Source organism: Aspergillus tanneri, assembly GCF_003426965.1.
Source record: "Aspergillus tanneri strain NIH1004 chromosome Unknown AapTan_4_pilon_pilon_pilon, whole genome shotgun sequence".
NCBI classification, from domain to species: domain Eukaryota; kingdom Fungi; phylum Ascomycota; class Eurotiomycetes; order Eurotiales; family Aspergillaceae; genus Aspergillus; species Aspergillus tanneri.
In genome coordinates this window covers 4,315,281-4,341,725 of record NW_022984631.1, presented here as the reverse complement: position 1 = coordinate 4,341,725, position 26,445 = coordinate 4,315,281, and the positions used below count along the sequence as shown (strand labels likewise).

Genomic DNA, 26,445 nt, shown 5'->3' with positions numbered 1-26,445 from the left:
TTACCGCTAAGATAAAGGTCTGCCATTTTACTTTGGAGATCAGCTGGTATACCAAGTCGAGGGCGGGAGAAAGACTGTGTGTCGGGGCCCAGGTCGAATCCTGCCTGAGGCACCAAGTTTGCTGTATTCACTGTTGATCCCACAACATTTCCCACACCTCCTGTATGATAGAATTCTTTCTTTCTTTCTTTCTTCTCTACGTTTCATGTTTCGTTCGATCGCCACCTTAGATATAATTCATTTATTTTACTTAGATGTACAGGGTCATCACACTGTGTTTGTCCAAAGGGGAACGAGGGATTAGGGCCTCTGCAAAAGACTGGGTGCAACACTAAATGTAGTAAGATTGGATGCGTAGGCTCTATGGTATAGCACCAGACACTCTAGACTTAGTGTCCCTGATCACATAGGTTAAGAGACCGTGAAGGTTCAAACAACACAGTCAAAGGACCCCCAAATTACGGCCATAGCAGGAGCAAGACCCCTATGGTCATCTATGTACAGTATTGTAAAGTTATTACTAGAAGGCGGCCGGTCACAGAGGGCCGTGGGCATACGAGGGCCGCGGGTCACAGAGGGCGGCCGGTCACAGAGGGCTGCGGGTCACAGAGGGCCGTGGGCATACGAGGGCCGCGGGTCACAGAGGGCTGCGGGTCACAGAGGGCTGTGGGCGTACGAGGGCCGCGGGTCACAGAGGGCGGCCGGTCACAGAGGGCTGCAGGTCATAGAGGGCCGTGGGTGAACGAGGGCTGCGGGTCACAGAGGGCGGCTGGTCACAGAGGGCTGCAGGGCACAGAGGGCCGTGGGTGAACGAGGGCTGCGGGTCACAGAGGGCTGCAGGGCACAGAGGGCCGTGGGCGAACGAGGGCTGCAGCTGACAGAGGGCGGCCGGTCACAGAGGGCCGTGGGTCACAGAAGGCGGCCGGTCACAGAGGGCAGCCGGTCACAGAGGGCGGCCGGTCACAGAGGGCTGCAGGTCTCAGAGGGCTGCAGGTCATAGAGCGCCGTGGGTGAGCGAGGGCCGCCGCTGACAGAGGGCGGCCGGTTACAGAGGGCCGTGGGTGGTCGAAATATTCATAGAGATTTAATTGGTCGCCAAAAACGGTCCGCAGTAAACTGGAGCATAACAAGCATTTCAGAGCTCTCTAGAAGTTAATGATTTCTTTTTCTTTTCTTCCACTATATGAAAAGCCCTCTGTTGCAGCCTAGCTACTGGGTTCCTTAAAAAGACGAAGAAATTGTTTCAGAATGAGTATCCATGGCGATAGCCCACAAGGACAATATATGAGAGAGCGCTATGAGCATTTCAGGGGTCATGCAAAGGTTGGACTTGAGCACCTAGAGTTTGAAACCCCATTGTACGGCTCAAGGGTTTATGATCAGAAAAATGTCAACAGACTAGTAAGGGTATTCGAGCTCGAACAATGTTTGCGGCTGGAACCCGCCCATCACATCGTGGCTATCATTGACAATGAGACCCTACAGCAAGCTGTGACTTTGAGTGATGTCACCGAGGAGCAACTAAGGGACGCATCTAATCTACCGTGGCTCTTCCTGCCAGAAGGCTATCGACTTTCCTGTCTATACGGTAAACACCGTATAGCGGCAGCAAAGAAATTTTTACTTCCAGGAGATAGGTGGTGGTCTGTCACTCTATACGGAGGTAGGTTTTTCATAGGAAATAATGTACAGCATACAATATACTCCTTGCTGACACATAGCAAGATCTCCCAGAGCATGTGAAGCAAAGATTAATAAGTGAGGCTCCTAATGCGAAGGAGTATGAATTTGGGGATATCTTCCGTAATCTCCGACATTACCAACTTGCTCATAACGACGGAGCCATAGGGGTTTGGAAATCGAGATTGTCTAAACGCAGAAGTGAAGATCTGGAACGTCTATCGCGTAGATGTCCGATGATAATCAGGTGCTTGGACCGGCTGCTGCCTTTTTCTGGTCTCTGGGCAGATATCAGCTTCACAGCGTTACGACGGTTGGACCGTGTGAAATGCCCAAACGTAAGTGTCCCGCTAGGTTACAGATCAGACAATAATTCAATTATCGCATGTTTAGGAAATCATCCACTATTTGGACCGCATTTATCGGATCTGGTCGTCCCTGTTTCCGGAAGGTTTAAGCCACCATGTCGATTCCACGTCGGTCCGATATGTGCAAAACCTAATGCCACAGCAATCAAGCGCAGATGGCAAATTCATCACTCACCTGATAGCTAAAGGCCGTTTGTTTCCCTCGTTAAAAGAGCCCGAGCAGCGGGATGGCTTGCTGCGGAAACTCGTTGCCATCCCAGGCAGAATATTGTCTCTATATTCACTAGCCCAAGATACACTCCTTTTGGAGTCCTGCGCCAATAGTCTTCAGTGTCTTGTCCCGGGAGGATTCAAGGACTTGAGATACGCTCTGCTAAGCAGATTTAGCGGGGGGGGGAACACTTGGCCTGTTCAAGTCGCAGAAAATGCTACTGAGCAAGTGACAGTGGGTTATAGTGGTAGTCCAGCTACGTATCAGGAGCTGCGAGCATCTTCAGCTTACGTGCAACTATGGTTGTTTGCAATACGATATATAGAGAGCCTGGCCGACACAAAGCGGCCAGGGCCCCCGACGAGAAAATTGATTTACAAATACCGCAGCCGGCTAAAATAGAGGCAAGGCGTCGTCTAGCCTTTTTGGCCTGTGGGCTGGGATTTGACTCCGATGAAATTCAATCTATCCGCTTGCAGAATACAATGAAAATTATCACAAGGGAGTTTCTTGTAGCGAACCGCCCGAGGGAGCTCTACAATTATCCTCAGGGATGGGAAGAAAACGGTACGAGGCGGGTGGTTGACATACTAAATCTTCCGCGTGTTAGAAGCGACTACGAGACCATTATCCCTCCATTCACCGTGGATAGGTATAGCGAGGCATCAAAGAATGGACAACGATGTGGGCTGCCTTCCCGAAGGGAGCACCGGGAAAACTGTGAATTCTTGTACGTCCCCCAGGTATACAGCCCAGATCAAGCCGTGGGGACCTATCCGTCTACGTTCGCTATTATGCGCGATATATTCTTCAGTTTCTTTGGGGCCAGATTATTTCCATCCGAGTTTGTCTCCCCTTGGTGGAGTACTTCCCCATCTTTGTCTGAACCGAATCTCTCCTCAGAGAATGATTACACACAGGTGGAAGAGGCAAACAACGCATCACCTACATCTTCAATCGACCTGGAGTCCCATCCACCAGGGACGCCAACACAACTAGATAAAGATCAAGGGCAACTATCTGTAGAGAATCAGAGCATGCCGCCAGATGTAGACATGGGCCAGGCCTTGATCCTACGGCCCCCGATGGCCCCGGGTTTCGAAGATGAAAATGGAGTCGCTCCACTGAATCTAAGAGTCTGCATGTCTCATCATAGGGGGGCAAAAGAGATCTTAAGCATGTGGAGCCAGTCTCACAATGGAAACCTAGCGGTGTTTTACTTTTTTAAGTCACGGGAATACTGCAAGTTTGATGTTCAGGACATCGAACTACGTTCACATCTGGAGTCCTTCGTATTCTCTATCGCTAACGACCACCACTTTGTCGCCATTGAGGACGGTGCACTCATAGCAGTTAGCCCAGTACAAGCTGTGGAGGATATAGGACCAGGCCAAGTAGTCCTTGTTTCGACGGATCTCGAGCATACAGAGCCACCAATGGTACACTTCTGGGATTATATGTGTTCTTTTGACCCAAAAACAGGGAAAAGGCATGCAGAAGAAGAAGGCTCAAGGCCTGAAAAAATGCGCAATCGTTCGACGCAGCACAGTGAATAGCCGTATTCTGTGCGAAGGGCACATAAAATGGCTCCGCTCATTTGCTGTTAAGATCTTGAATCTCATGATGTAGCGCTAATCTCAATTTCATCTACCATTATCAAGTACGATTTGTATGTTTTACAACAGCATGCTTAACTAGGCATTCCAAGCCCAGCTAAGCGGGTCCAGTAAAGGAAGCTTGGCTCTTGTTGTATAATTCCGTTGTTAGAAAAATTCTAACCGTCAATATTTGGCCTACACTACCAATAATCTTATTGTTCCGAGCGTAAAATATTTGTTGGCTCTTCCAGGGCCTAGCCGTTTACACTCCTGTATACCCTGATCAAAGCAGCCCATTTCTACGCGCGTGTATTGCCAAATCCATGAATAAAAATTCGAAACGCAGCACGGGTCCTTTCGATAATGCACCCTCGCCGCAGGCCGCAGACATTTCCAGGGTCGTACTATCCATGCAGGCCTGTTTGTCCAATCTTTGCTAAGACCAGGTGTAAAATAAAATCAGTCAGTAATATGAAATACAGTTCGCTACTGCCTTGTTACGAGACTCCGTCAACCGCTCCAAAATCAATGACGCTTTCCGGAGAATCTCTTAGCCTATGACAACATATTTTCTCTTCCGAGATTGTCTAATTAAGTTACAAGTAGCTCTAACAGGAAAGTCAGAAAAGTTTATATTTACACATAGTCATTTGGATTTGAAACGTGCGTCATTCTCCACCCTGCGTCATTTGCCGTGCTGCCTCTGGAGTGCAAACTAGCTTTATCTGTGATATACATAATATGTTCATCAACCATTTATACAATATGCAGAAGCTATGCTGTTAAGAATATATTTTTCCCCTCAAAGAGCCCCCAAGTCAACAATATTTGGACGATGCAACCACACAGATATATAAATTAGCGGAATCCTTCTTTTGACAGACGATACTTCGGACGGGTATGTGTCCTAGGGCCGGCCAATTTTCCTGCAATGAAGAGTGGGCTTGCCAGACCTAAACGGGCTCGCAGTATCGCATCTGTTTTCAGGAAAGTTTCTGGTGGGAAAAATGGGGGGAAGAATTACGTTAAATGTGGTTCTCCAATCAGGACCCGAAGGTCATTATGGCTCGTTGCTTCTTTCTACTGCTTGCCATTGCACTATTGTGTCGCGCTCTGATCCAACAATCCTACTTGGGATACCAACACTGGGGTATAAATAGCCTGGACTTTCTGCGCTAATTTCCATCTACTAATCCAGAAGTCTAGTCCTCCTGTTAGTACTGTGTACTTACTAGACTTCCCACTCACCCCTCCTAAAAAAGAAAGCTTTTGGGTGGCTCCTTATCGCCAGCGGAAAAATGCCCCGTCCTTATCATAGTACGCTCCATATATCTTGAAAAAGCTACACTTTAGACTTACAAGTGCCTAGAATTTTGCAATCGGAGTTCTGTTTCTTCCATGTAAGCGAGAAGAACAGACTCTTCACCGTTCATGCCGCATTGCTCCCGCTTTTTCCAAAATCGATATCCGAGTCACGAATAGTCCTCACAGGAAAGTCAAGAAGATCGAAAATGTGGATGAAACTACATTCGGTTGTTGTTGTGAGTTCGTATACACCGGCGACTACTCGCTTCCCGCCCCATTTCCACGGCCAGTGAGGACGCCGAATATAAATCCGACAACGATGAAGAACCATCTCGGAAGGCAGCAGAACAATGGACCCCAACTTATCTTACCGGAAATTTGTTTCATCCATCAAAGTTTCCTGCTTTCTGTCGTCTTGCATTAGAGAGGCTTGATGTAATCATTGTTCGCGAGGCTTGCCCGAATACAGATCCTGCGGAGGACTACACTAACCTCTTCCTGGCCCACGCTCCACGTTTACCGCTTTGCCTATAGGTCGGATTGGGTCTCATTATGTGCACTGTCACTCTACTGAATTGCAAACATACTGGCCAATTTTACTCTTTTCGAAGAGCGGACAGGAGATGTTGTGAGATTGCTGAGTTTTGTATTTGAGGAGAGCGAATATATGGACAATCTTCGACATTTGCTACGAGACTATGCAGTGTGGAATGTAGGAATACTTATGAGGGATGTTTGTTTTCTTCAACTTCTCGACAGGGTGCCATGCTTGGAGCGAGATATATTTCGCTCCATGTGGAAATAATACTAGATGGGACTAGCACTCTAAACGATTAGACAGCTACAGTATATCCAGTCTTCAGCCTCATTAAATTTAAACTTGGCAACCAATCTATTCCAACAGGCGCTCCAGAGCAATGTGGATCTGCGGGAAAACAGACGGTCCTCTCGAGGCCATTACGCCCTTCACGCCGGCCGCAGACCTTTTTGGGGTCGCACTATCCATATTTACCTTACCGAACGATCAGTATATTGTCTCGCAGCAGCAAAGTAATTTCCTCACTGCCATCTCGAGTCATGAAATCTATCGCGAGTACAGCATATCGGTCAGCTATCTTACAACCGAGGGATGTTCCATGAGAGCTGCAGCGACACATTCATGTCACAAACTCCTTACGTACATTACTGTAGTGGAGCGGAGTGGATCTCGGGCTCGTGCGAGACGCCATCCGCGGCCCTGTTAAGGTCTGCAGCTGGCGACCTGTGGTACTGCGGAACAGTTCATGTACGCTTTGCTGCGCATATATATTGACGTTAGAATCAGTACAGTGCAAAATCCTACCCCAAACAACGCAGACTTCCTCCATTTCTACATTATTCTGTCTCCACACAAATGGCTCCCGCAAAAAAGCTAGGTTCTCCAGTCGAATTACCAGACTGTAGGCGGACAGTTCTCCCCAAGAAGCTCTTGCCATCCGTGTCTTTCCATGATGATCCCGCACGGCCCGAGTTCGTTAAACATGGGTCCCCATATGACCAGGTGGATAGAGTCTTTTTTGGGCTGAACCCTCCTTGGAATAACGTCCATGCCATTGAATTCAAGGATGGGTTTCCTGTTGGCTTCCTCATTCACCAAAAGGTTGAATCAAAGAACATCCCCCTGGATCGCATCAGACAGGTTTCACATAAAAATGTGTTGAGCCTCGAGGAAGTATATTTTCTAAAAGGAAATATTTACTTTCTCTATAACCAGTGGGGAATCACTCTAAACGAGATCAGACAGCTATCTCCAGTCTTTAACCTCAGCGAGGTTGAGGTTGCTGTTATCTGCAAAGCTGTAAGGTCTCTTAGTGGATCTTATTCCTTACTCTTAAGCTAAACATTTGCAGATACTTCAAGGGGTTGATCTATATCCACGAGGATTTGGACACCTGTTATGGAGACCTTACATTGTCCAATGTTCTTATTACTGATCAGGGTGACGTGAAGATCGGTATTTAACCTTCACTTATCAGTACTGACTGAGGGCTAACACTTGTAGCGGGTATTGGCAATAGCCTACTTCAGAAACCCAATCCTCTGGGTAAAGCTAGAGACGTTCAGGCGGTCTGTCGTATGGCTCAGAATCTTCTTACGCCTGAGAAAGACGTCAACGTACGCGGCACAACAGGACTTCTTGCTCAAGATTTCGCTGGTGCTCCACCAACAGCAACGGCAAAGGGCCTTCTTCAGGTAAGATTGAGTAAAAACAAATTTGACTTTGCTGCTTATCAGTTCTCAAGCATCCATTCCTAGAAGTTAACGCGACACAATGGTGCCTCCGACCGCTTCATATCCTCTGTAGGATAGGGAAAGAGCGAAAGCATGAATTGGAGAGTAATGAGCCAGATACTTTTTCAGATAATTAGAACTCTTTCCTTATCTCAATGTTAAATTTATACCAGGCAACCAATCTCTTATGTTAGAATAAATTTACATGATGAATGTGGTTTCCATAACTTTATCTTATGATCCAAATCTAGCGTATATATTTATTCACTTGTTCAGCCCTGGCACGTAGCTTTCTACCGCATTCGTGAAAATTATAGGTACCTAAGCCTGTACCGTATTATTGTATACTGAAACCAAGGGGAAATGCTCACGGAGAAGCAAATAACTATCTCGGCGTTTCAGTTTACTTGGGAATATGGCTGCCATCCATTGGGCCAACTTCACGTCGATCACTTGGGTGATGGAGACAGTGCTCACCCATGGCTCACCCGTAATATCCCTTGCGAATATAAAGATTGAAACGGTCGACTTCTAAGTCCTAAGTCCAGACTCCTTCGGTGATTATTGAATGCTAATGGAAAATGGAACTCTCTCAGGCCTCAGATAAGGTAGAAAAAGTCACGTCTCTCCACCGAAGCGATACAACCTATACAATTGAAACACGCTATACACACATGCTTCTTGAGGATATTCCATGGTTCTACAATGTACTCGCTGGTGCTGCGCATTGGGCATTACTCGCTGGATACTTAGTAGTCCCTGGCACTTTTACTTCACTGCAGCGATCCCATTCTTTAAAGGAAGACTTGGAGAAGACAGAAGCTGGTCAGGTCATTCTCAATACCATTCAGAATCCTCCGTTGCTCGCGATTGCGTGCTTTTTCATGGTACTTGGTGCTGTGCTCATGGCCTGGCTTTCATGGGAGCGAAGAAGCAACTATATATGGCTTATTAACAAATTATTCGTGTAAGAGACACACCTTCGCAGAAAATTACAGCAATCACAGCTAATTATGTATTCTAAATAGTCCAACTTTTCTCAATGCGTTAGCTGGATTGATCACAACGCTCGTCAATGTCTATACTGCACGGGAGGGCGAGTGGTCAATCATGGCCGTTCTGACAACCATCGTCACGGGACTTTCTGTCTCCGGCTCCCTGGCGCTTCTCATCATCTACCAATTCGGGAAGCTTGAAAGTGTCAAGAAGGAACATGAAATGGAGATCAAGGCTGGCTTCCAGAGGGTCAGCCCAGGATTCCAAGGAAGCTCCTGACAGTATCCACCAATGTCTCGGCATGTAGGCAGGTGGCATTGGAAAGGACACTAGAGGCCGATGTACTAATAATGGCAGTAAATGCTAAACGCTCCGAAACTTTTTGATTTTTTTTTAGTGAGGGAAGGGGGTCAGTTCAACCGCTGCTTTCTGTCAGTTGTTTGTATCTTATCATGATTCGAATCACTTTAGTCCATATATGCACATTTTAGAAAGTCTGCACTCAATAGTTTCTATAGGTAGCCAATATAATGTTACACAGCTGAGCCATGTGTAAATCAGACGCAACGTGCCACAGTAGCATATGTCGATCAGGCCGTCATTTTTCCAGACTCTCAATTATTCAATACCGCTATGTCATGAGCAGGCAGCGCATGGGGAAGTCGCAATTTCCTAACTCCGCAGGTGGGCCTGCCGTACCTAAGTGGCACCGCAGCTGTTGTGAAGTAGCCGAGTGCGTTCCCAAATCGTTCCGCACCCTCTTAGTACCCTTAGAAAACAATGACCCTTAACAACTTTTGGAATCCAAAATCACTATTTTTCGTATGCAAACCAGTTTTCATGTTGCAGCCCGTTTTATTTTACCATAAAGTAAAAGCCGCCAGTCCTTTTACTTACACTAAGTTGCTCCAGTTCTGCACCCAGAATATTGCCCTATGACAGTGCTACTTTCTTTTTGATTAATAAATTTATACTCCAGTGTTGTCAATATTCTCTTTCTATCAAGATTCTGTCAAATAGCCTCTGGACAAGACGGGCTCGCAGCAAATCTTAATGCAGTAATGTCCTAGGCATTCCTGAAAGTAGCATTTTACCATATTTCTAGGCTAGTATAATAGCGTGGAGTTTAGGTGAATAAGCACCAGCCCACCACAATGTCCTGAATAATTAAGAACATACAAGTCATTTTGAGACTGACGGCTAGTCTTCGAAATTGAACAGTTGAATATTGTTACTTCCAAATTATGGATACGCGATGTTGTATACCTATAGTTCCTACGATTAGACGAAATGAAGCGCAAATACGTCGGCTATGCGGTTCTATATAGAAGTGTATGCATGTTTTCGCTACATGAAAAAGAGAAAATAAGGCTTCTATAAAATGTAAAATATATCTTTTGTGGTGAGTAGTAGCTTTAAATCTGTGGAATTTTTGACCTGAGCTCTATACTGCGGAGAAGTATAATTAATTTCCAGCTGTTGATGCAGCATGCTATGTACACTCCGAGTAGTTTGTTCTATTGCTTGCGTCTTCCTTAGGCTTTGCTTCGATATTAGCAAGTTCTGTCTTCAGGAAGTTGTAGACGTCAAGCAACCTGCTTGATGGGACCATCACTTCGAGCCCTTCAACTTGGTACAAGAAGGATGTATCCTGCAAATGTTTATATAGATAATGGACAATGGTCATTCTCCGCCTCCAGTCGCGGCTTTTAAAAGCAGTTAATAGTTGAAGGAATTCAATTGCGTACTAAGGGACGCATAAGTAACTAGAGATTTATATTGTACATATAGGAAGATAGGGTACTCACATTGAGGTCTGGTTTTGCAGCGGCTCCAGCTCATCTCGAAATGAGAATTTCGTGGAATCTTTGTTGTCTGTGTCGCTGTCGTAGAATATCTAACTCGGTAATGTTTAGCCTTTATTTAATCTCCCTGGTATAGTAATGGCATAGAAACTGCTTACCTTGACACAAAACTCATTAGTTAGCACTACCATAATGTGAACTTAAAGTTCCAGCTGGAAATTCGAGCAATGGAAAAATATTTTGACTAGGCTGGACTAAAAAAAGATTATTTTTGGCACTGTAGTCTTTAAGGAAAAACCGATCCAGAGAGGTCTAACTGAGAGCTCAGCAGGTATTTAAGCACTTTGGAAATAGTAGAGTAAATAATTGTTGTTAACCTTTGATTTGTGCCGGGGATTAGCAGGTTTTACCAGCTTAGAACATGGCTTGTGATCATCGTCTTCGGATACAGTGGGTCCCGACCTCGCTAAATGTGGCGGGTTACATATGTATAGTGGGTTAGGCCTGCCGTACCCAGATGGGCCCGCGGCACGTCGTACCGGTCACTAACGTAATTGAGATGGATGCGTCCTCAAATAGCTCCGCAGGCTATTCTTATGAAATCAAGCATGCATTAGAGAGCGATGAATAAAATGACTAAAATCAGACTTACGGATCAGTATTATGTTTAGTCGACTCACTAGTATAGTTTAACTGGTGACCCGACGTTCAGGCCAAGGCATTCATTTTCATCGTCATGGCCTCTAGCAGTAGGCAATGGAGGAGATAAAAGCTAACTTTTACTGCAGTAGGTTGGCGAATTGGAAGATTGTAGCTAGCTGATATGATGCCCCAGGATACAACTCTGTACAGTGTAGTGGAGGAATTCGGGGATTGGCACGTGACTTTTGTATGGATAGCGATTACCTTAAGTCCTCGTTCGAAGAGGTAATAGACAATCAACAACCTTCTCACAGACCACGGGACGCAGTTGCGTAAAGGGCATGTTGTCTTTTTCTCCTGCCAGGAACTTGTGGGCTCGGGGCCCACAACTTCTGAACTGTCTAAGATTGTCTCCTTGACCTACTCCTTCGGAGTTCTACCATTTCCCTCTCATTCAACAGATTTGCCAAAAGCTTACTCTTCTTGGCTTCAGTTCCCGAGTACCTCATGGAATTTGCCCTACTTTAATGTGTATAGCTATAGATAATTTTTACAAACCGCAACTGGATTAACTATTAGATCGAGCGAACTCCAATGCAAAGTAAATTCCTTAAGCTGCTTTGTCAAGCTAGAGAGTGATCAAGAGCTATAGCCCGGCCGCCTCATTCCACCAGATACTATGTATTAGAAGCGGCCCTATTGCCCTCTGCGTCTTCGTTTGCTTTATTTTCAAATGTCATGGCTTTAAAATATCCCTCCCGTGCCATTACCTCACAAACACTGTAAAATTTATCTGTTGGCTTCTTTACTTCAAATCCCTCTTCTAGACCTTCAATCATCCAGGACGTATTCTGGGTAGGCCCGACCATGTAAACGGCAATGGCTAATCTCTGTGCAAAACGGCGAGTTTTTAAAGCTACTAGTTTCTGTAAGAGTGCTTCTGCCAACTATAGGAAACATGAATCACTAAAAGTACAAGTATTAAAAGGTGAGACACTTACATCCATATCTGCCTGCTTTTCCATAGAATTGTCGGGTAAAGTCCGACAGGAACGTTTGTTTTGTAAATTATCACTGGGATTTGAAATCTGGTTCGAAAGGCGTTTAGTTTATGCTTATTCCTCGTTCATCTCAAATATATGTTCTTACCGGCAAACAAAGTTCGACGGTCCGCGCCATGAGGAGCAGTCACGATTTCTGTAGAAAGTTAAAGAGAGGATATGAAATGCTCTTCAAAGCTAGAGGCTTGGCTTTAGTAGCCTTAGTTTTGAACTTAGCGGTGAAGTCTATAAAACCTGGACGCAGTGTTGGCAGGTTGAGGTGTGGACTTAAGTATTTAAGCTCAAGCTATTTAGATTAATTTTCATATTAAGTTATATTGTCTACCGCAGTTGTAAGATCGTGGTGGCTTTAGTTTAACGAGAAAATTAAGAGCTTTTGCAATCAGAGTGAAAGGCAATAGTTCGCGTTAGACTACTAGGAAGATCACCAGCCAGTGCCATGCTTACCGGGACTAGGTTTGGTACTGTGTCTAGCATTTAGTTGGTTATCATTACCCTGTGATACAGTGGGCTTGCCGTACCGAAATGGAGTCGCAACTAGCTTACGCTTATAGTGGGGATGGTATAGTGGGGACAGGGCCGGGAAAGTGCGGTCCCAAATCGGCTCGCAGGTAGCTTTTGTACTAAGCCAAATTTCTCCCATCCATCATAGCTTCACGGTGAATCATAGATCAATGGGAGTTTGGCTGTGTCCTTAATAGGCTTAGACCATAATAGCAGAGTGAAATAGGTGGTTATCGTCTCCCTGCGTGCAGTTGCCATACTGAAATGGGGTCGCAACCAGCTCGATCATTTAATGGAGAGGGACAGGGGAGTGCGACCCCAAATCGGCTCGCAGATCAGCGCTTACGCAGCAAAAGGATGCCTTTTTTTTTTTTTTTTTTTTTGCACTTTTGAGAAGTTTTCACAAATATGGCTAAATATGGTATTCGGTTTCTTAGACTCGGAAGTTGATATCATTCTATAAGTAGCTGTACATCTCACATTAACTTAAGATCCGCCACATTACAAGTTTTTATTCTGTCAACGAAATAAGATTTATCAAAATTCACAACAATGTCTCGACACTTTGCGACTCGCTTGACTTATCAGACTGTACGCGGGTATCAGGGGCAAGCACAACCCTACCAAGCTAGCCTCTTATATAACGAAGTAAAAGATATCCCAAAGAGAGTGATCGTATGTTGCCCATCAAAACACAGCCACTTTTAATACTAACAGTGATTTCCTCAACAGAAGCCATCGGTAGAATCCTCACAAGAGCTACTTCGCTCTCTATTGCAAGGCTATAACCCTACCTTCCAACGTCATCCCCTAGGAATGGAAGCAGAGGCTCTTATAAAATTAAGCCCACGGCAGCAGATGTGTTACTACGATGGCAAAATGTTTGGTGGATACCTTGTCTTGCTCTTAGACCGTATTCTTGCAGACTGCTGCCGGCCGGCGTTCACAGCCTACCTCAACACATCCTTCGCACACTCGGTTCCACCAGATGCTCCTATCCGCCTATGTGCAAGACCAGAGAAAGTGGAAGGGCGCAAAATCTACCTTACAGCATCTATCCAGATTCCTGGGAGTAAGGCGGGTGATATGGTTGACGCAATAAAAGCGGATGCGTTATTTGTGCGGCCCCGAAATTAACTACAGTACAAACAACCTGTGACTTCAGGAAAACTTGCCATAATCTGGCACATGCTTGGAGGAGGGATTTCGATTGATTTTGGTTGTCAGACCTTCTAATTAGATTTGTCATGTTACTCATAATTCATGGATACCCTATCACCCTAGGGCACCCTAGCTATATTAACATCTACATAACAAAGGCTAGAAACCTGTGAAGAATATTGCCAACAGTTTTGCAAATTACCATTAAGGCTAAGCCTCTAGCCCAAATAATCTAGGTTTATTCACATTAACTAGACAAATCGCCGGCCGGCGCCGCCATAAGCAGTCATAACTTCCATTAAAAGTAAAAAAAAAGTAAAAGGCTCTCTAAAATCAGAGAATTCGCTTAGTAGCCTTAGCTTTGATTTTATCTCTGACTCTATAAAAATGAGCACAGTGTTGGCCGGCTGATGGAAATTACCCAGAATAGAGTCCTTTCGGTAATAATGTGACAAGATTAGAGTTCTCGGCTTATGCTACAGCAAGTCTAACCGTGGACTTACCCTACCCAGATGGGTTCGCAATGTGCCCTAGGCCCATCTGGTAAACGTCTGCGGCAGGTACTTTAGTGCTTCTCCTGTCATCACCAAACGGGCACGCAGATTAAATGCCGTCTTATAACCTGCAATAATGTAAATATCCCTCCCACAACATCATGAAGATAAATGTTCAAACTGTTATCCAGTTCTTTCTTCCTTTTCTTCATTTTTTTTTTTTTTCCCAGGTCGATGTTTTTATTTCGCCGCAGTAAATTAAGATTTGCCTCATAACCGGAATGAACTGCAACGCAGGAGAAAGACAGTGGTCCTATAAATTCTTTGATAGTTGTACTGACATCGGGACATGTATGTAGTATATACAGGCTTATACCAAATGCTAATTTAAAATATAGGTGTGTGCGCGAGTTTTCTACCGTGCTGGCTGTTTGGGAAGACCTTATCTCGGCTAAATGACCCCGAAGGAGATGATGATAATTACTGTCATGGATGCAATGGAAACGTATGCCTTTGTTCTATTAATTTTTATCTACAGTTAACTAATGCAAGTTTTAGTGCTGTCTACTCGTATGTCTTGGTTCCTGCTGCTTACACTGGGTGCTATTGGCGAGAAAGCGGCGCATAATACGCGAGCGACTTCATATAGTAGGTTCAGAATGCGGAGATTGTCTCGGTTCCTTTTGTTGTCCTTGTTGTGTTTTGATCCAGCAGGAGAGAGAGGTTCAGAAATACCAAGAACAAATAAAGAATGAGGGTTATCAATTCAATGAATACATGATGTACCGATAACTATGAATGCTGAATATCACCTGAAGTCTGCTGTGTCGACCAAATTATGCAAATAAAATGGGCTGTTATGCTACTAATTTCCGTTAGGAGACGAGAACGTGGTATGATGCATTGATTCTTCTATATAATTATCCTTAGACGAAGAGATGCAGATCCCAAAACAACTGTGCAATCTTCCAATTTGAAGTAATATATGGTATGTCATCAAATGTGACTAATGCCTAGCCTAGTAGCCCTAATAAAGGAAAGGCTATTATCCTGCTGTAAGTCCGTTATTCCCGACAAGTGTACAACTTGATATTACATAGTTTGAGTGCAAATATTGATCAAACACTACTACTTTTCATCAACCATAGGATCAGCTGGTGGGACATCTTGTAAAGCAGTAGGGTAGGAGATCTTTATCTTCCTCATTCAACAAATGCTTTTTCAGTGCTGGAATCTCCATAGTATTATCCTCACGGATATAGAGATCTAAGATTTAACGGGAAAATCCGGAACTCTTCCCGAAAGATTGCTAGAAGGCCAAGTTTCATGGTGTGTTATGATAAGCCTAACCAACGGCTTGCAGTACCCAAATGGGTCTGCAAGATGCCCCAGGCCTAAGTACTAAATACATGGCATAAGCAGGTGCTTCCGCCCACCTTATTACTAAATGGGTTCGCAGGTCACATGTGCAATAGTAGGATAGTGTTAAGTTCAAAATCCCAGAAGGCTAGCATAGAGGAGAACAGAATAAATAGCAGGACAAATGACAAAACTTCTAAACGCTCTTAAAACGATGTAAAGTTCCTGCCAGAAAATAAATTACATTTACCATATATATACAAAGCTCCACTCATATTTATCCACTGCTACCTTCGCGCCTTGCACAATGCATTTTAAGAGCCTAACTTTGAGTGTCCTCCTTCTGTTTACCAGTGTCTGTTCTGCAGACATAGCTGCGAGTTTAAGTCGCAAGCGTGGCAGCGCCATGGAAGCCCGTGAGAACTTTGGTTATCGATCTGTTGCTTACTTTGTAAATTGGGTCAGTGTTCTGTTTGCATATGATCACACTCCAGTTTTCACGACTGATTATCATTAAGGCAATTTATGGTCGCAACCATAACCCGCAGGACCTTCCTGTGGACAGGCTCACACACGTTCTATACGCATTTGCCAATATCGACAATGGAACAGGGGAGGTATATCTTTCGGACACCTACGCGGATATAGAAAAGCATTATCCGGACGACTCCTGGTCAGAGCCCGGAAATAATGTGTATGGATGTATAAAGCAGCTGTATCTGTTGAAGAAGAAGAACCGTAACCTTAAAGTGCTCCTTTCCATTGGGGATGGACCTATTCATCGAATTTTGCAGCACCAGCAAGTACAGATGCTGGCCGAAAAAATTTGCACAAACAGCTGTGAAGTTACTAGGTGACTTGGGCTTTGATGGGTTAGATATTGATTGGGAGGTATGGAATACCTTCTCCCTGGAAATATCTTGTGCTAACGAGAATAAACTATAGTATCCGGCAAATGATCAGCAAGCTGCAGATTTTGTTCTCCTCCTAAGGGAAGTGAGGAATGTAAGGTTTTTTTTTTTTTTTTTTTTTGTTCTAGAATTTATCCTTCAGCTTACAAACATCTGATCAGGAACTTAATTGTTACAGCTCTACACACGCAGGAGGAAAGAGGTTTCTTCTTACCACGGCATCTCCGGCAGGTACTTTTTCTATTTCTTTTTTTTTTTTTTCTTTTCCCCCTTAACACTTCATATATCTAACAGGCCCTGACGCATTGATTTTCTAGGCCCAAAGAATATCAACGCCTTGCATATCAAGGATATGGATCAGCAACTGGACTTCTGGAATCTCATGGCGTATGACTACGCAGGGAGTTTCTCAACCATCACAGGTCACCAGTCCAATGTGTATAATAGCATATCCAACCCCGGTCAACCTCTTTTAATACCAACCAAGCAGTTGATAGCTACCTTGCAGCTGGAGTCGCCGCTGATAAGATTGTTCTTGGCATTCCCCTTTATGGCCGGTCATTTACCGGCACTGACGGGATTGGTAGTCCATTTAGCGATGTTGGCCATGGCAGCTGGCAGAATGGAGTGTGGGATTACAAAGCCCTCCCGCAGCCAGGTTCCAAAGAGCATGTGGCGACAGATATCATTGCGAGCTACAGCTATGATCCAGCCATGAGGACATTGATCACATATGACAACCCACAGGTGGTACTGATGAAAGGGGAATATGTGAAAGCCAAAGGCCTGGGAGGTGCAATGTGGTGGGAAAGCAGTTCGGATAAGACGGGCAGTAATAGTTTAATTACCACGGTGTGTTTCTCCTGCCTGAGTCTTTTCCAGCGGAATCTTTCTAACAATGGTATTAGTTTGTCAGTGCTGTCGGGGGCGAAAACTTTTGAACAAAATAAGAACCAGTTGGAGTACCCTGCTTCGCAATATGATAATCTGCGCGGAGGAATGCAAGAGAAGGAGTAGTATATTATATGGGTTAAAGAAAGGCACTAGACCATCTAGTGCGGAGATTTGCATACCCATGTTTATATTGATTTCCGGTAGTGATTGTCACAGATATGTCTGTATTGGCCTAAGCCATATAAACGCTAGATAGCTGCCAATATATTTGTGTATTGCTACTACATTAATGCAATAATTATCTCGAAACTGTCTCGAAAAATTGTTGGCGCTAGCAATAATAATCCGGTAAATCTATTTAACGCCTACTTCGGCTCGCTATTTTATGGTGTAGATAAGTTGAGCTTCATCCCTGCCCTAATTGCAACAGAGGTAGAGAATTTCCAAAAACTGAGTGGAGAAGCTGTTCATTAACGGGTCCATGGATAAGTTTGGAATTGTACGATAAGGTGAGTATCAGAAAGAAACCTGATTGCTTTAGATCTTCCGTTATTTTGCACGATGACACTCCCAGAGACGTAGACATAGATCAGTGATATAGTGGTAGTAGTAGTAGTAGTAGTAGTATTCATACGCTGACCCCTCGCCTAAGGCGATATGCAGGATACCCCTATCACTGCTCTATATGTGCATCTATTTACAGCAAACTATTACTTCCCGACGAACTTGGAGCCTCGTCAAGGCCTGTGTTGGCCGATGCCTGGTGTTCTGTTCTGCGGCCCTCGTGGCGCGCGACTTCGAAATCTCTGAGATGCTTCTGCAAAGTCCAGTACTGCATTTAAAATGCTACTGCCTTGCGTGGCATCTTTTAACCTACCCTCCTTACCTTGCCCTGCTCCTCCCAGCATATCTGAAATATTATTAAATGCTCTTCCAATCTTCCCCGTAGCTCTTGTCGTAGCCCGCTCAGCCGCGGCAATCAATCAGTACATGGACCACAGTTTCGGTGCACCACATTCACACTGTTTGTTTCTCGGAAGCCGTGTCGCATACCATGCGTCGCAAGCCATGAGTGGCCTGTTCGGAGTTGCGTAAGCAGGTAGGCTCGATTCCGGGGAGCGAGCCATAGAGCCGGCGCGTGTGGTTTGAGGGTAGGGCTGCGTCAATGCGGCGGAGGTGCCCCCTTTCTTTGAGGCCCTCCATTCTCGTTCCCACTCCTCAGTGATTCTGTCTCGGATATGCGCTTTTTCGCGTGACAAGAGGCGTTGAAAGGGATGCCTTTTATCTGGACCAACTGCTTCCTTCGCCAGGCGGTCCCTGCATCATTTCCGGGATTGTCACAGTGTCCCGGAACCCACTGGAGCCGTAGGGGATTCCACGTGCTTTCAGCTCTCCAGCAGACTGATGAATAGCCTGGATAATTCGCTGACCAGACTTGTTCCATGCGTTTGCTATTACCTGTAATGCAGACATACTATCACTAAGGATTGTTGCCGGTTCCCGATTGGGGCTTAGGGTGTGTTGGTTCTTTTGAGCCAGTTGAAGGACCAAGCCGATTGCATAATATATTGCCATAAGCTCGGCGGCATATACCGACCAGCACTCCATTGAGCCGATGCAAATCTGTCGCGATCCTATGATCTGGAGACTCTGGTCCAGGGCTACTGCCGCCGCTCCTAGTTGGTTATGTTGCCCTGAGGCGTCTGAGAAAACAGTAATACTATTCGTCATTTCCCTAGCTAAGGCCTTGGCCTTGGCTTTCTCTCGGTCGTGCTCGATATCGATTTCGGTAAAGGCCGGTGTTCGCCATGGTGCTAGCGGTCTCGGGTCAATCGTCTCCAGAGCTTGTAGTCGGTCTAGGTCCATCGTCCGCATGGTTTCTGCTAGGGGAACCGGGGGTCGGGATTCCTATGTCCGCTTCGTATCCTAGCCCGTGCTATCACACCGTGGATTGGATGGTTTTCCGGAAGTGTACTAAGGCGGGCAACCACGATCTGTGCGCGTTGCTTTAGTCGCAAGTGGGTAGGAAGTGTATAGGATTCCACTTCTAGCGCTGCTGTTGAGGTTGTCCTGAAGGCTGAGAGCACCCGGATGAGAGCGGTCCTTTGGACTGTGCCCAGGAGCCGCAGGTGCGTTTTGTCCCTGAGTGGTTTGTGCCAGACTGTAGATGCGTAGTCTACTACTGGTGTCACGCATGCTTGGTAGAGTTGTCGCATTTGTTCTGGCCGGAGATGTCTTAGTCCCCCAATGCTATATTAACCTTGGTTGCTCGTTTAACTGCCTGTTGCACATGGTCTTTCCATCGCATCTCTTTGTCGAAGATAACTCCCAGGAGTTTCGCCGTGTCGGCGGGTTTGATAACCTTGCCATTTATAATAATCTGTCCTACACCATGTTCTCTCTTGTTCCGGGTTAGGTGGATTAGCTCCGTCTTTTCTGCAGCAAAGGAGGAGCCCGTTCGTCGGCCCATGCTTCAATCCGGGGGATATCTTCATCCTGGATCTTCTTTAGGTTCGCCTCTGCCGATGGGCCGGTTCGCCAGCGGAAATAGTCATCAATAAAGGCAGATGCTCCACCATTATAATCAACCGGTTGATCTACCAAGTCGGAGTTGAAGAAACCGAAGAGAATGGGTGACAGTGGAGATCCTTGTGCTAGACCTGCGTTCTCTAATGGTAGGATTGCTGTCTCGAAGTCATCGAATGTGACACTGGCTTTCCGGCTGTCCATAAAACTTTGAATCCATTGTCGAGCTTTGGATGGGATGCCTTTGGCTCGCAGCCGGGCGTCGAGGCTGGTCTTGTTTACTCCGTTAAATGCGCCTTTTAGATCAAATGCGACAAGCGTGACCACCTTTGATCGCAGCCATGCTCGATCGATAGCGTTGGCGAGCACTAGCAAGGCTTGTTCAGTGTTGCGTCCCGGTCTGCCTCCAAACTGTGTATCTGGAAGTAGTCCATGCTTCTCTGCCCAGTAGTAGGAAAGTCTTCGGGCCATAACAGCCTCTAGTAACTTTCCCAGGGTATTCAACAGTGAGATAGGCCGGTAGGCTCCAGGTGCTGAATAGTCTGGTTTACCTGGTTTGCGTAGCACTATAATACGCGCCCGTTTCCATTGGCTGGGGTAGTAGCCCAGTTCCACTGATTTGGTGAAGATCTTGGTAATTATCTCCTTCAGGTGCGTCCATAGGTGCTTCCATAGTAGTGTCGGGATTCTATCTTCGCCGGGGCGGTGGTGCCTTTGGCAACCTTAAGAGATCGATACACTTCTAGCTCGGTGATCGGTTCCCATGGCAGTTCTTCTACAGGAGCCGCTAGTTCTTCCTCCTCAGCGTCTGCCATTTTGGGAAAGAAGGCTTCCAGGAATGCTTTAGCCTTTTTTCTTGATTATCTGTTACTTCTTCGGTGTCCACCTTGAGCGTTGGGACACTTAAGTGGGCGTCTCGCGGGCGCATGTAGGTTGCTGCCTTCCATAGGTGGCCTTCACCTGCCTTGTCAAGGAACTCTCTCCAGTGAGTTGCTTTTGCTTTTTCAATAGTTCTTGTCCACTCTCGCCTTTTCTGTTGCATGTTCTGGAAGAGGATCTTGGTTATTGTGTGGCTAGGCCCTAGTGTGGCGCAGCCATCTTGCCATCTTCGGCGAACCTGGTTCACCTCAACCTGTTGGGTTTTAAGCTCTACCGTGAACCAGCGTTTGGAGTATGGTGATGGTCTCAGTATTGGGACTTGTTGGTCGAGGACAGTGGTTGTTGATTGAATTAGGTTGTCTAGCCTGGTCTAGGTCCCGGGGTGATAAAATCTGTGGTTGTGGGTTAAGGTTAACCAGGGAGAGTATGCTCTGGCCCACCTTCGTCCAGTCGGCTCGGTCATATGCTCTTTTTTAGGCCTGGGCTTTACAGTTTGTTCAGGCAATAGGCTCCATTCCGAGTATGTTCCACGGTGGTCTGATCCGTAGTGTTCATGGTAAAGTTGGCATTTGATCAACCTTGCTGTGTCATTGGTGAGCGTGAGGTCTAGGACCGATGTCTTCCCGGGGTTGTTAAGGGACCAAAATGTGGGCAGGCCTCGGGGCAGGCACCATTGTAGTTCGTGGGTTTGAAAGAAATTAATCAGCTCTTCCCGCAGATTCCGCGAAGCGGTGATGTACCGGGCGGTGGCTCCATGCCGGGTGGTGACGGTTAAAGTCACCCGCTAAGATAAGTTTGGTTGTTCGATTATTTTCATTGGAGTGTTGCTGGATGGTCGCTTGGATCTCATCTAGAACTTTTTGGGCGCTGTTGGCTTCGACCGGTTGGTAGAGTTCTATTGGTTGGATATATATTGAAAGAATGAGATATTGGGTTTCTGGGGTCCAGATCTTGATAGCCACGACATCCGGGTGGTTGCAGTGGATTTGGCGATGTGACGATGTAGAGACCCTCCTGTTCACATAGAGGAGGCTGCGGGATCGAGTTGATTCATCAGCGTATGTTGGTCGATAGAGTCGCCATGCGCTATGGTTAACATGGGTGTGATATGCGGTCATTGGTGGCTCCTGAATTAGGAGTATATCCAGATTCTGGCTTTGGTGGTCATTGATCAGGGCTTCCATCCCGGCCCTGGATTTCATAATGTTCAATTGTAGGATTCGGAGGTTCGATATTATTGGGATAACCTGGGGTTCATGGGTGTCTCGCACGCCCGGTCCCCTGTAGGGTGTTCTCCATTGCAGTCTGAGCATCTAGGTCTTATTCCTGGGAAACAGTGGCGCTGGTCATGTTGGCCCGCGCAATGTCCACACTTTACTTGTTCCTTGCATGACCAGATCAAGTGTCCGAATTGTTGGCAGCGGCGGCACCTTTTCTGGTCGACTCGGTATAGTTCAACACTCCCAATATATCTCTGGCCTACTAAGAGTCCGTTGTTAATGATCCATTCTGCTGCCTCTGGTGAGTTCAACCAGATACCCATCGAAGCGGATCTGCCCAGGGGTCTATCCTTCTTCTTCAGCCATGCAATATCTTCCACCAGGAAGCCTCTCCCAGTGAGTTCATTTTCTTCCATGATTTTCTCTATTCCTTTTCTCTTATTCCCTTCCAGATCAAAGTCTTCCGTCGGGACTCGGTGAACCACAATGCCAAATCGAGGTCTCACTACTTTAGTGCCGTTTCCCAGGTCCTCTAACCACTCGGTGTTGTTCCGGGCCACCTCGGCGGACTGAGCGTCTCGGAATCTAATGATATATCCTGTTTTCGTCGCGCCAATGCCTGCGACTTGCACTTCCTTGGTAGGTTCTGCGTTTAGCAAGGCAGCTCTGATATGTGTGTTCGCTGCCTCGGTAGGCAGGAATCTCGTAAACCGATCATTATCAATGTCTTCATCCAAGGTTGGTGCAGTGCTGATTCGAACACAATTGGGTTCCTTTCGGGGGCGTGGAACGGTTGTATTGGGATCGTGTAGGGGTGGGCCGGCTGCAACTGCGGCCCATGACTTAGGGGTAGATAGGGTCTGTACTTCGATTTGGGATCGAAGGGTCTGTATCGTAGCTTTGCGTTTTCATTCGCAGATCTTGTTGTCCCGTTTTAATCTCTTGGATTTCTGCTCTGGTCGATTCAATAGTAATGTTTTGGTGAGCGATGGTTTTCTTTAGGTTGATAATCAGCGCCCAGACCATCTGGTTGGTGACGGTTACTGGTGTCATCTGGACGTTGAAATCCAGAGGGGGATCGCGTGTTTTGTGTTTGTCTCCTTGTCCTGGCCCTCTGGGCTGGGCCAGCGTCGGCTCGTCATTACTCCTTGCAGAGTTTTCAGGCGTCCTTGGGTGTTTTCGGGATCACCCACGGGCGGAATCGCCATCGGGCCGTGTTTAGCTTCCGCTCGGCACACAACCACAACCACAAATTGGATATCCGGCGATCAATTCCAAAAGCTTCTCTTTGATACACTGTCTTTCTCCGCTATGGTACAGTCTCTCCTCCGGCAGATACACTCCGCAAAATACCTACCGTTGTCCGGCACTCGAGTCATCGGCAGATACCGCATAGGGCAGCGACATTCGAAATTGGCTTCCGCCTAAATCACTCTTTTGTTTTCTCGGAGTCCCACTGCCAAGACTAGAGTCCTGCACTCTAACCTTTTTTAGCAAGACCATTACAGAGAGAGAACAAGTAGTGGTATCATTCGCCCTCTTGGCCCGACATCATGCTCGTTCCAATACGCCTCTATGATACCAAGTGTAAAGAATTTCAATAGAAAATTTGACCATTCTCTACCATTAAACTACCTTTACTATACAAGCATCATCCCACCCAGATCCACCTTTTTAGAAAGATATTTGAAGAAATTAAAGAGGAGTTTATCTTATATACTGTAACCATCCAATGACCTTGTTAGCGTCAGAGATACACGTGATTATTAATATTTGGAGAGGTCCCTCTGCCCCCCAAGCTAACCAATCATGTCACCATAACTAATCAAAGAAGGTACCAAGGAGGAGTATAGTGCTCTGAAGTGCTGGCTGGAGGCCGGGTCGAGCCTTGATGCATAAATCATATTAAGTACATATTTAACCCAGCCGCAGTAAAAGGCTTAACATAGATCATCGTCTCCGAAAAAAAAAAAAAAACCTTCGAATGCCCGTTGGTTGCCGCCTGAGACAGGTTCGGAGTTTGACTTCATCTGCGTGGGATGATTGTGGATAGGCAAGGCAGTAGAGGCTTTGGCCGAAGTTTGCTGGGTTGGCTTCTTTGATAGGGAATTCACTGCTATTTACCAGTCACTGGGAGTGTTAGAGGAGGATATGGTATGTGGATGATCTGGACCCAACAAGGTGCAGCGGAGCTCTACACACTTTTACATCAGAGCTAAGGCGTCTTGGACCTTTCCTAGTAGTTACATGTATAAGCTGTCACGGATCCAGGTTAGGCAATCAGTGAAGTAAGGTCTGGTCAGTCATATGACCCTTTGTATAGACAGATCGCGTACGCGATAGCTTCATATTTTCTTTTCTTTTCTTCTCTTCAGCTTAGTCTCTTCGTGGTAGACTACTAAATCAACTCTTGGTTTAGCCAGACTCCCTTACCGGTACATAAGCAAAGTTGTTCATGCTGGTGAGGGTGTCTGGATGCTCTAGCCCCAGCACTTGCTTGCGGAGCTCCATCACCTGCACCCCCAGCTCTTCTGCTTCCTTCCATCGTCCCCGATCTGAGTATGTTAATGCTAGATTATCCATGCTGGTCAGAGTGTGTGGATGCTCTGGCCCCAGTGCTTGCTTGCTAAGCTCCATCACCTGCACCCCCAGCTCTTCTGCTTCCTTCCATCGCCCCTGACCTGAGTATGTTGTTGCCAGATTGTTCATGCTGGCCAGAGTGTCCGGATGCTCTGGCCCCCAGCACTCGCTTGCTAAGCTCCATCACCTGCATCCCCAGCTCTTCTGCTTCCTTCCATCGTCCCCGGTCTGAGTATGTTAATGCTAGATTATCCATGCTGGCCAGTGTGTCCGGATGCTCTGGCCCCAGAACTTGCTTGCTGAGCTCCATTACCTGCACCTCCAGCTCTTCTGCTTCCTCCCACCGTCCCTGATTCCGATATGTCGATGCCACGTTAGCCATGCTGGTCAGAGTGTGTGGATGCTCTGGCCCTAGCGCTTGCTTGCGGAGCTTTACCACCTGCACCTCCATCTCTTCTGCTTCCTTCCATCGCCCCTGATTCGAGTATGTGGATGCTAGGTTGGCCATGCTGGCCAGAGTGTGTGGATGCTCCGGCCCAAGTACTTGCTTGTAGAGCTCCACCACCTGCACCTCCAGCTCTTCTGCTTCCTTCCATCTGCCGTCACTATACAGGCACCTCCCAATATTCACAATAAGCTTAATGTATTTCTCCTGCTCCTTCTGGAAGTCAGCTTCTGCTATTAGAGAAAACGCATGCGGTAGATATTCCCGCCACAGCTTCCGATTGGTATAGTCATTGTTCGGGAAAGCCTCGCTCAATCGGTCTGCAGTTTTCAATATTTGCAGACTAAACTGTTGGCTCTTTCTCATCCAGTTCCGAGTTGCAAGATGGACTAGTCGGTGTAGATTTAAGAAACGATCCCCGCCTTCCTCACTAACAAAGGAGAACGCCTTGAGAAGGCCAATGGCATCAATTCTCTTCTTGATCGAGTTCGGCTGGGGAAGTAAGGACTGTGGAATATCACGAGGATTGATACAGGCCATGAATGATAGATAATCTGCTGCGAGTTCATTTGCTCGCTGAATCTGCTGAAAGGAGATGAACCAGGTTAAAGCCACTGGATTCTGGGTGTCTTTGTATCGCCTCTTATCCCCAAAGTCTTCACTCAGCAATTCAATCACATCTGGCTCCTGGTCCTGTAGAAGTATAATATAGTCAGAGAGGCCAATGCTATTTTCATTGATATACGCTGCCGCCTGGGTGATCGCCAGCGGGAGAAAGGCCAGCTGCTCAAGAAGAGTAATGGCCGTATTATAATCATTAAGTAAGATTTTTTCAACCAGTGAGTTTTGTAAAATTTTGACAGCAGTCTCTGTATCCGGCTCAGAGATTATTATTACATGAGAAGACACTAGTTTCACAGCTACCTTCCGGCTGCGTGTGGTGAAGAGAATATGGCCCTGCTCACTTTGAGGAAGAAAGTCCGTTAGTACCAGTTCATTAGTGTTGTTCTTGCCCCACATCTCCACATCATCTGCGTTATCAAAAAGAAGAAGCCACTTCCCAGCACTCTCCTGGCTGAGATAGGCCTTGACCTTTTCTTTTATCTCTTCCGGATTTATGTCAGTCATTCCTAGCTTTGAGGCAATGCTCATGTAGGCTTGTTCCACACTCTCATAGCTGGTACATTGAATCCAGAATATCGAGCACTCAGGGTCTTGATTTCGCATGCGGTATGCCAGTTCAAGTGCAATCTGGGTCTTCCCAACTCCACCTAGTCCGCAGATAGCAAATCTACCAGGCCCATTCTGTTGCATGATCAATCCTTCAGCTCTGGTGATTTCTTCTTCCCGACCTACGAATTGCGGGTTTCTTCCGAAGGGGACCATCCAAACTGGTTGCCTTGATTTATGTGATTTCTTCTTGTGGCAGTGAGTGGGAACCACTGACAGGAGAGCCTTCGCATAGGCAGCAGCAGCAAGGGCGGCATATCCTTGCCACTTTTTATTCTTATGGGAATCACAGTAGTCACAGATAC

General features: G+C 46.3%; 4 protein-coding genes across 4 annotated transcripts; all 4 read left to right on the top strand.

Annotated features, from left to right (window-relative positions):
- Positions 1–1,248: 1,248 nt before the first annotated feature.
- ATNIH1004_006597 (uncharacterized protein) lies at positions 1,249–3,888 on the top strand (the record flags this gene model as incomplete). Its single annotated transcript, XM_033571224.1, has 6 exons — positions 1,249–1,663; positions 1,726–1,911; positions 1,969–2,018; positions 2,074–2,463; positions 2,511–3,620; positions 3,742–3,888. The coding sequence occupies 6 exons, from the start codon at positions 1,249–1,251 to the stop codon at positions 3,886–3,888; spliced, it is 2,298 nt and encodes a 765-aa protein (XP_033427256.1).
- A 2,191-nt stretch (positions 3,889–6,079) lies between these two features.
- Positions 6,080–8,708, top strand: ATNIH1004_006596 (uncharacterized protein; the record flags this gene model as incomplete). The annotated part of the gene is made up of 7 exons (XM_033571223.1): positions 6,080–6,268; positions 6,354–6,428; positions 6,487–6,999; positions 7,062–7,155; positions 7,204–7,394; positions 8,030–8,400; positions 8,462–8,708. The coding sequence occupies 7 exons, from the start codon at positions 6,080–6,082 to the stop codon at positions 8,706–8,708; spliced, it is 1,680 nt and encodes a 559-aa protein (XP_033427255.1).
- Positions 8,709–12,993: 4,285 nt separating this feature from the next.
- Positions 12,994–13,578, top strand: ATNIH1004_006595 (hotdog fold domain-containing protein; the record flags this gene model as incomplete). Its single annotated transcript, XM_033571222.1, has 2 exons — positions 12,994–13,116; positions 13,174–13,578. The coding sequence occupies 2 exons, from the start codon at positions 12,994–12,996 to the stop codon at positions 13,576–13,578; spliced, it is 528 nt and encodes a 175-aa protein (XP_033427254.1).
- A 2,184-nt stretch (positions 13,579–15,762) lies between these two features.
- CHIB1_3 (Endochitinase B1) lies at positions 15,763–17,307 on the top strand (the record flags this gene model as incomplete). The annotated part of the gene is made up of 7 exons (XM_033571221.1): positions 15,763–15,915; positions 15,974–16,258; positions 16,401–16,460; positions 16,528–16,597; positions 16,684–16,804; positions 16,864–17,218; positions 17,275–17,307. The coding sequence occupies 7 exons, from the start codon at positions 15,763–15,765 to the stop codon at positions 17,305–17,307; spliced, it is 1,077 nt and encodes a 358-aa protein (XP_033427253.1).
- Positions 17,308–26,445: the final 9,138 nt, after the last annotated feature.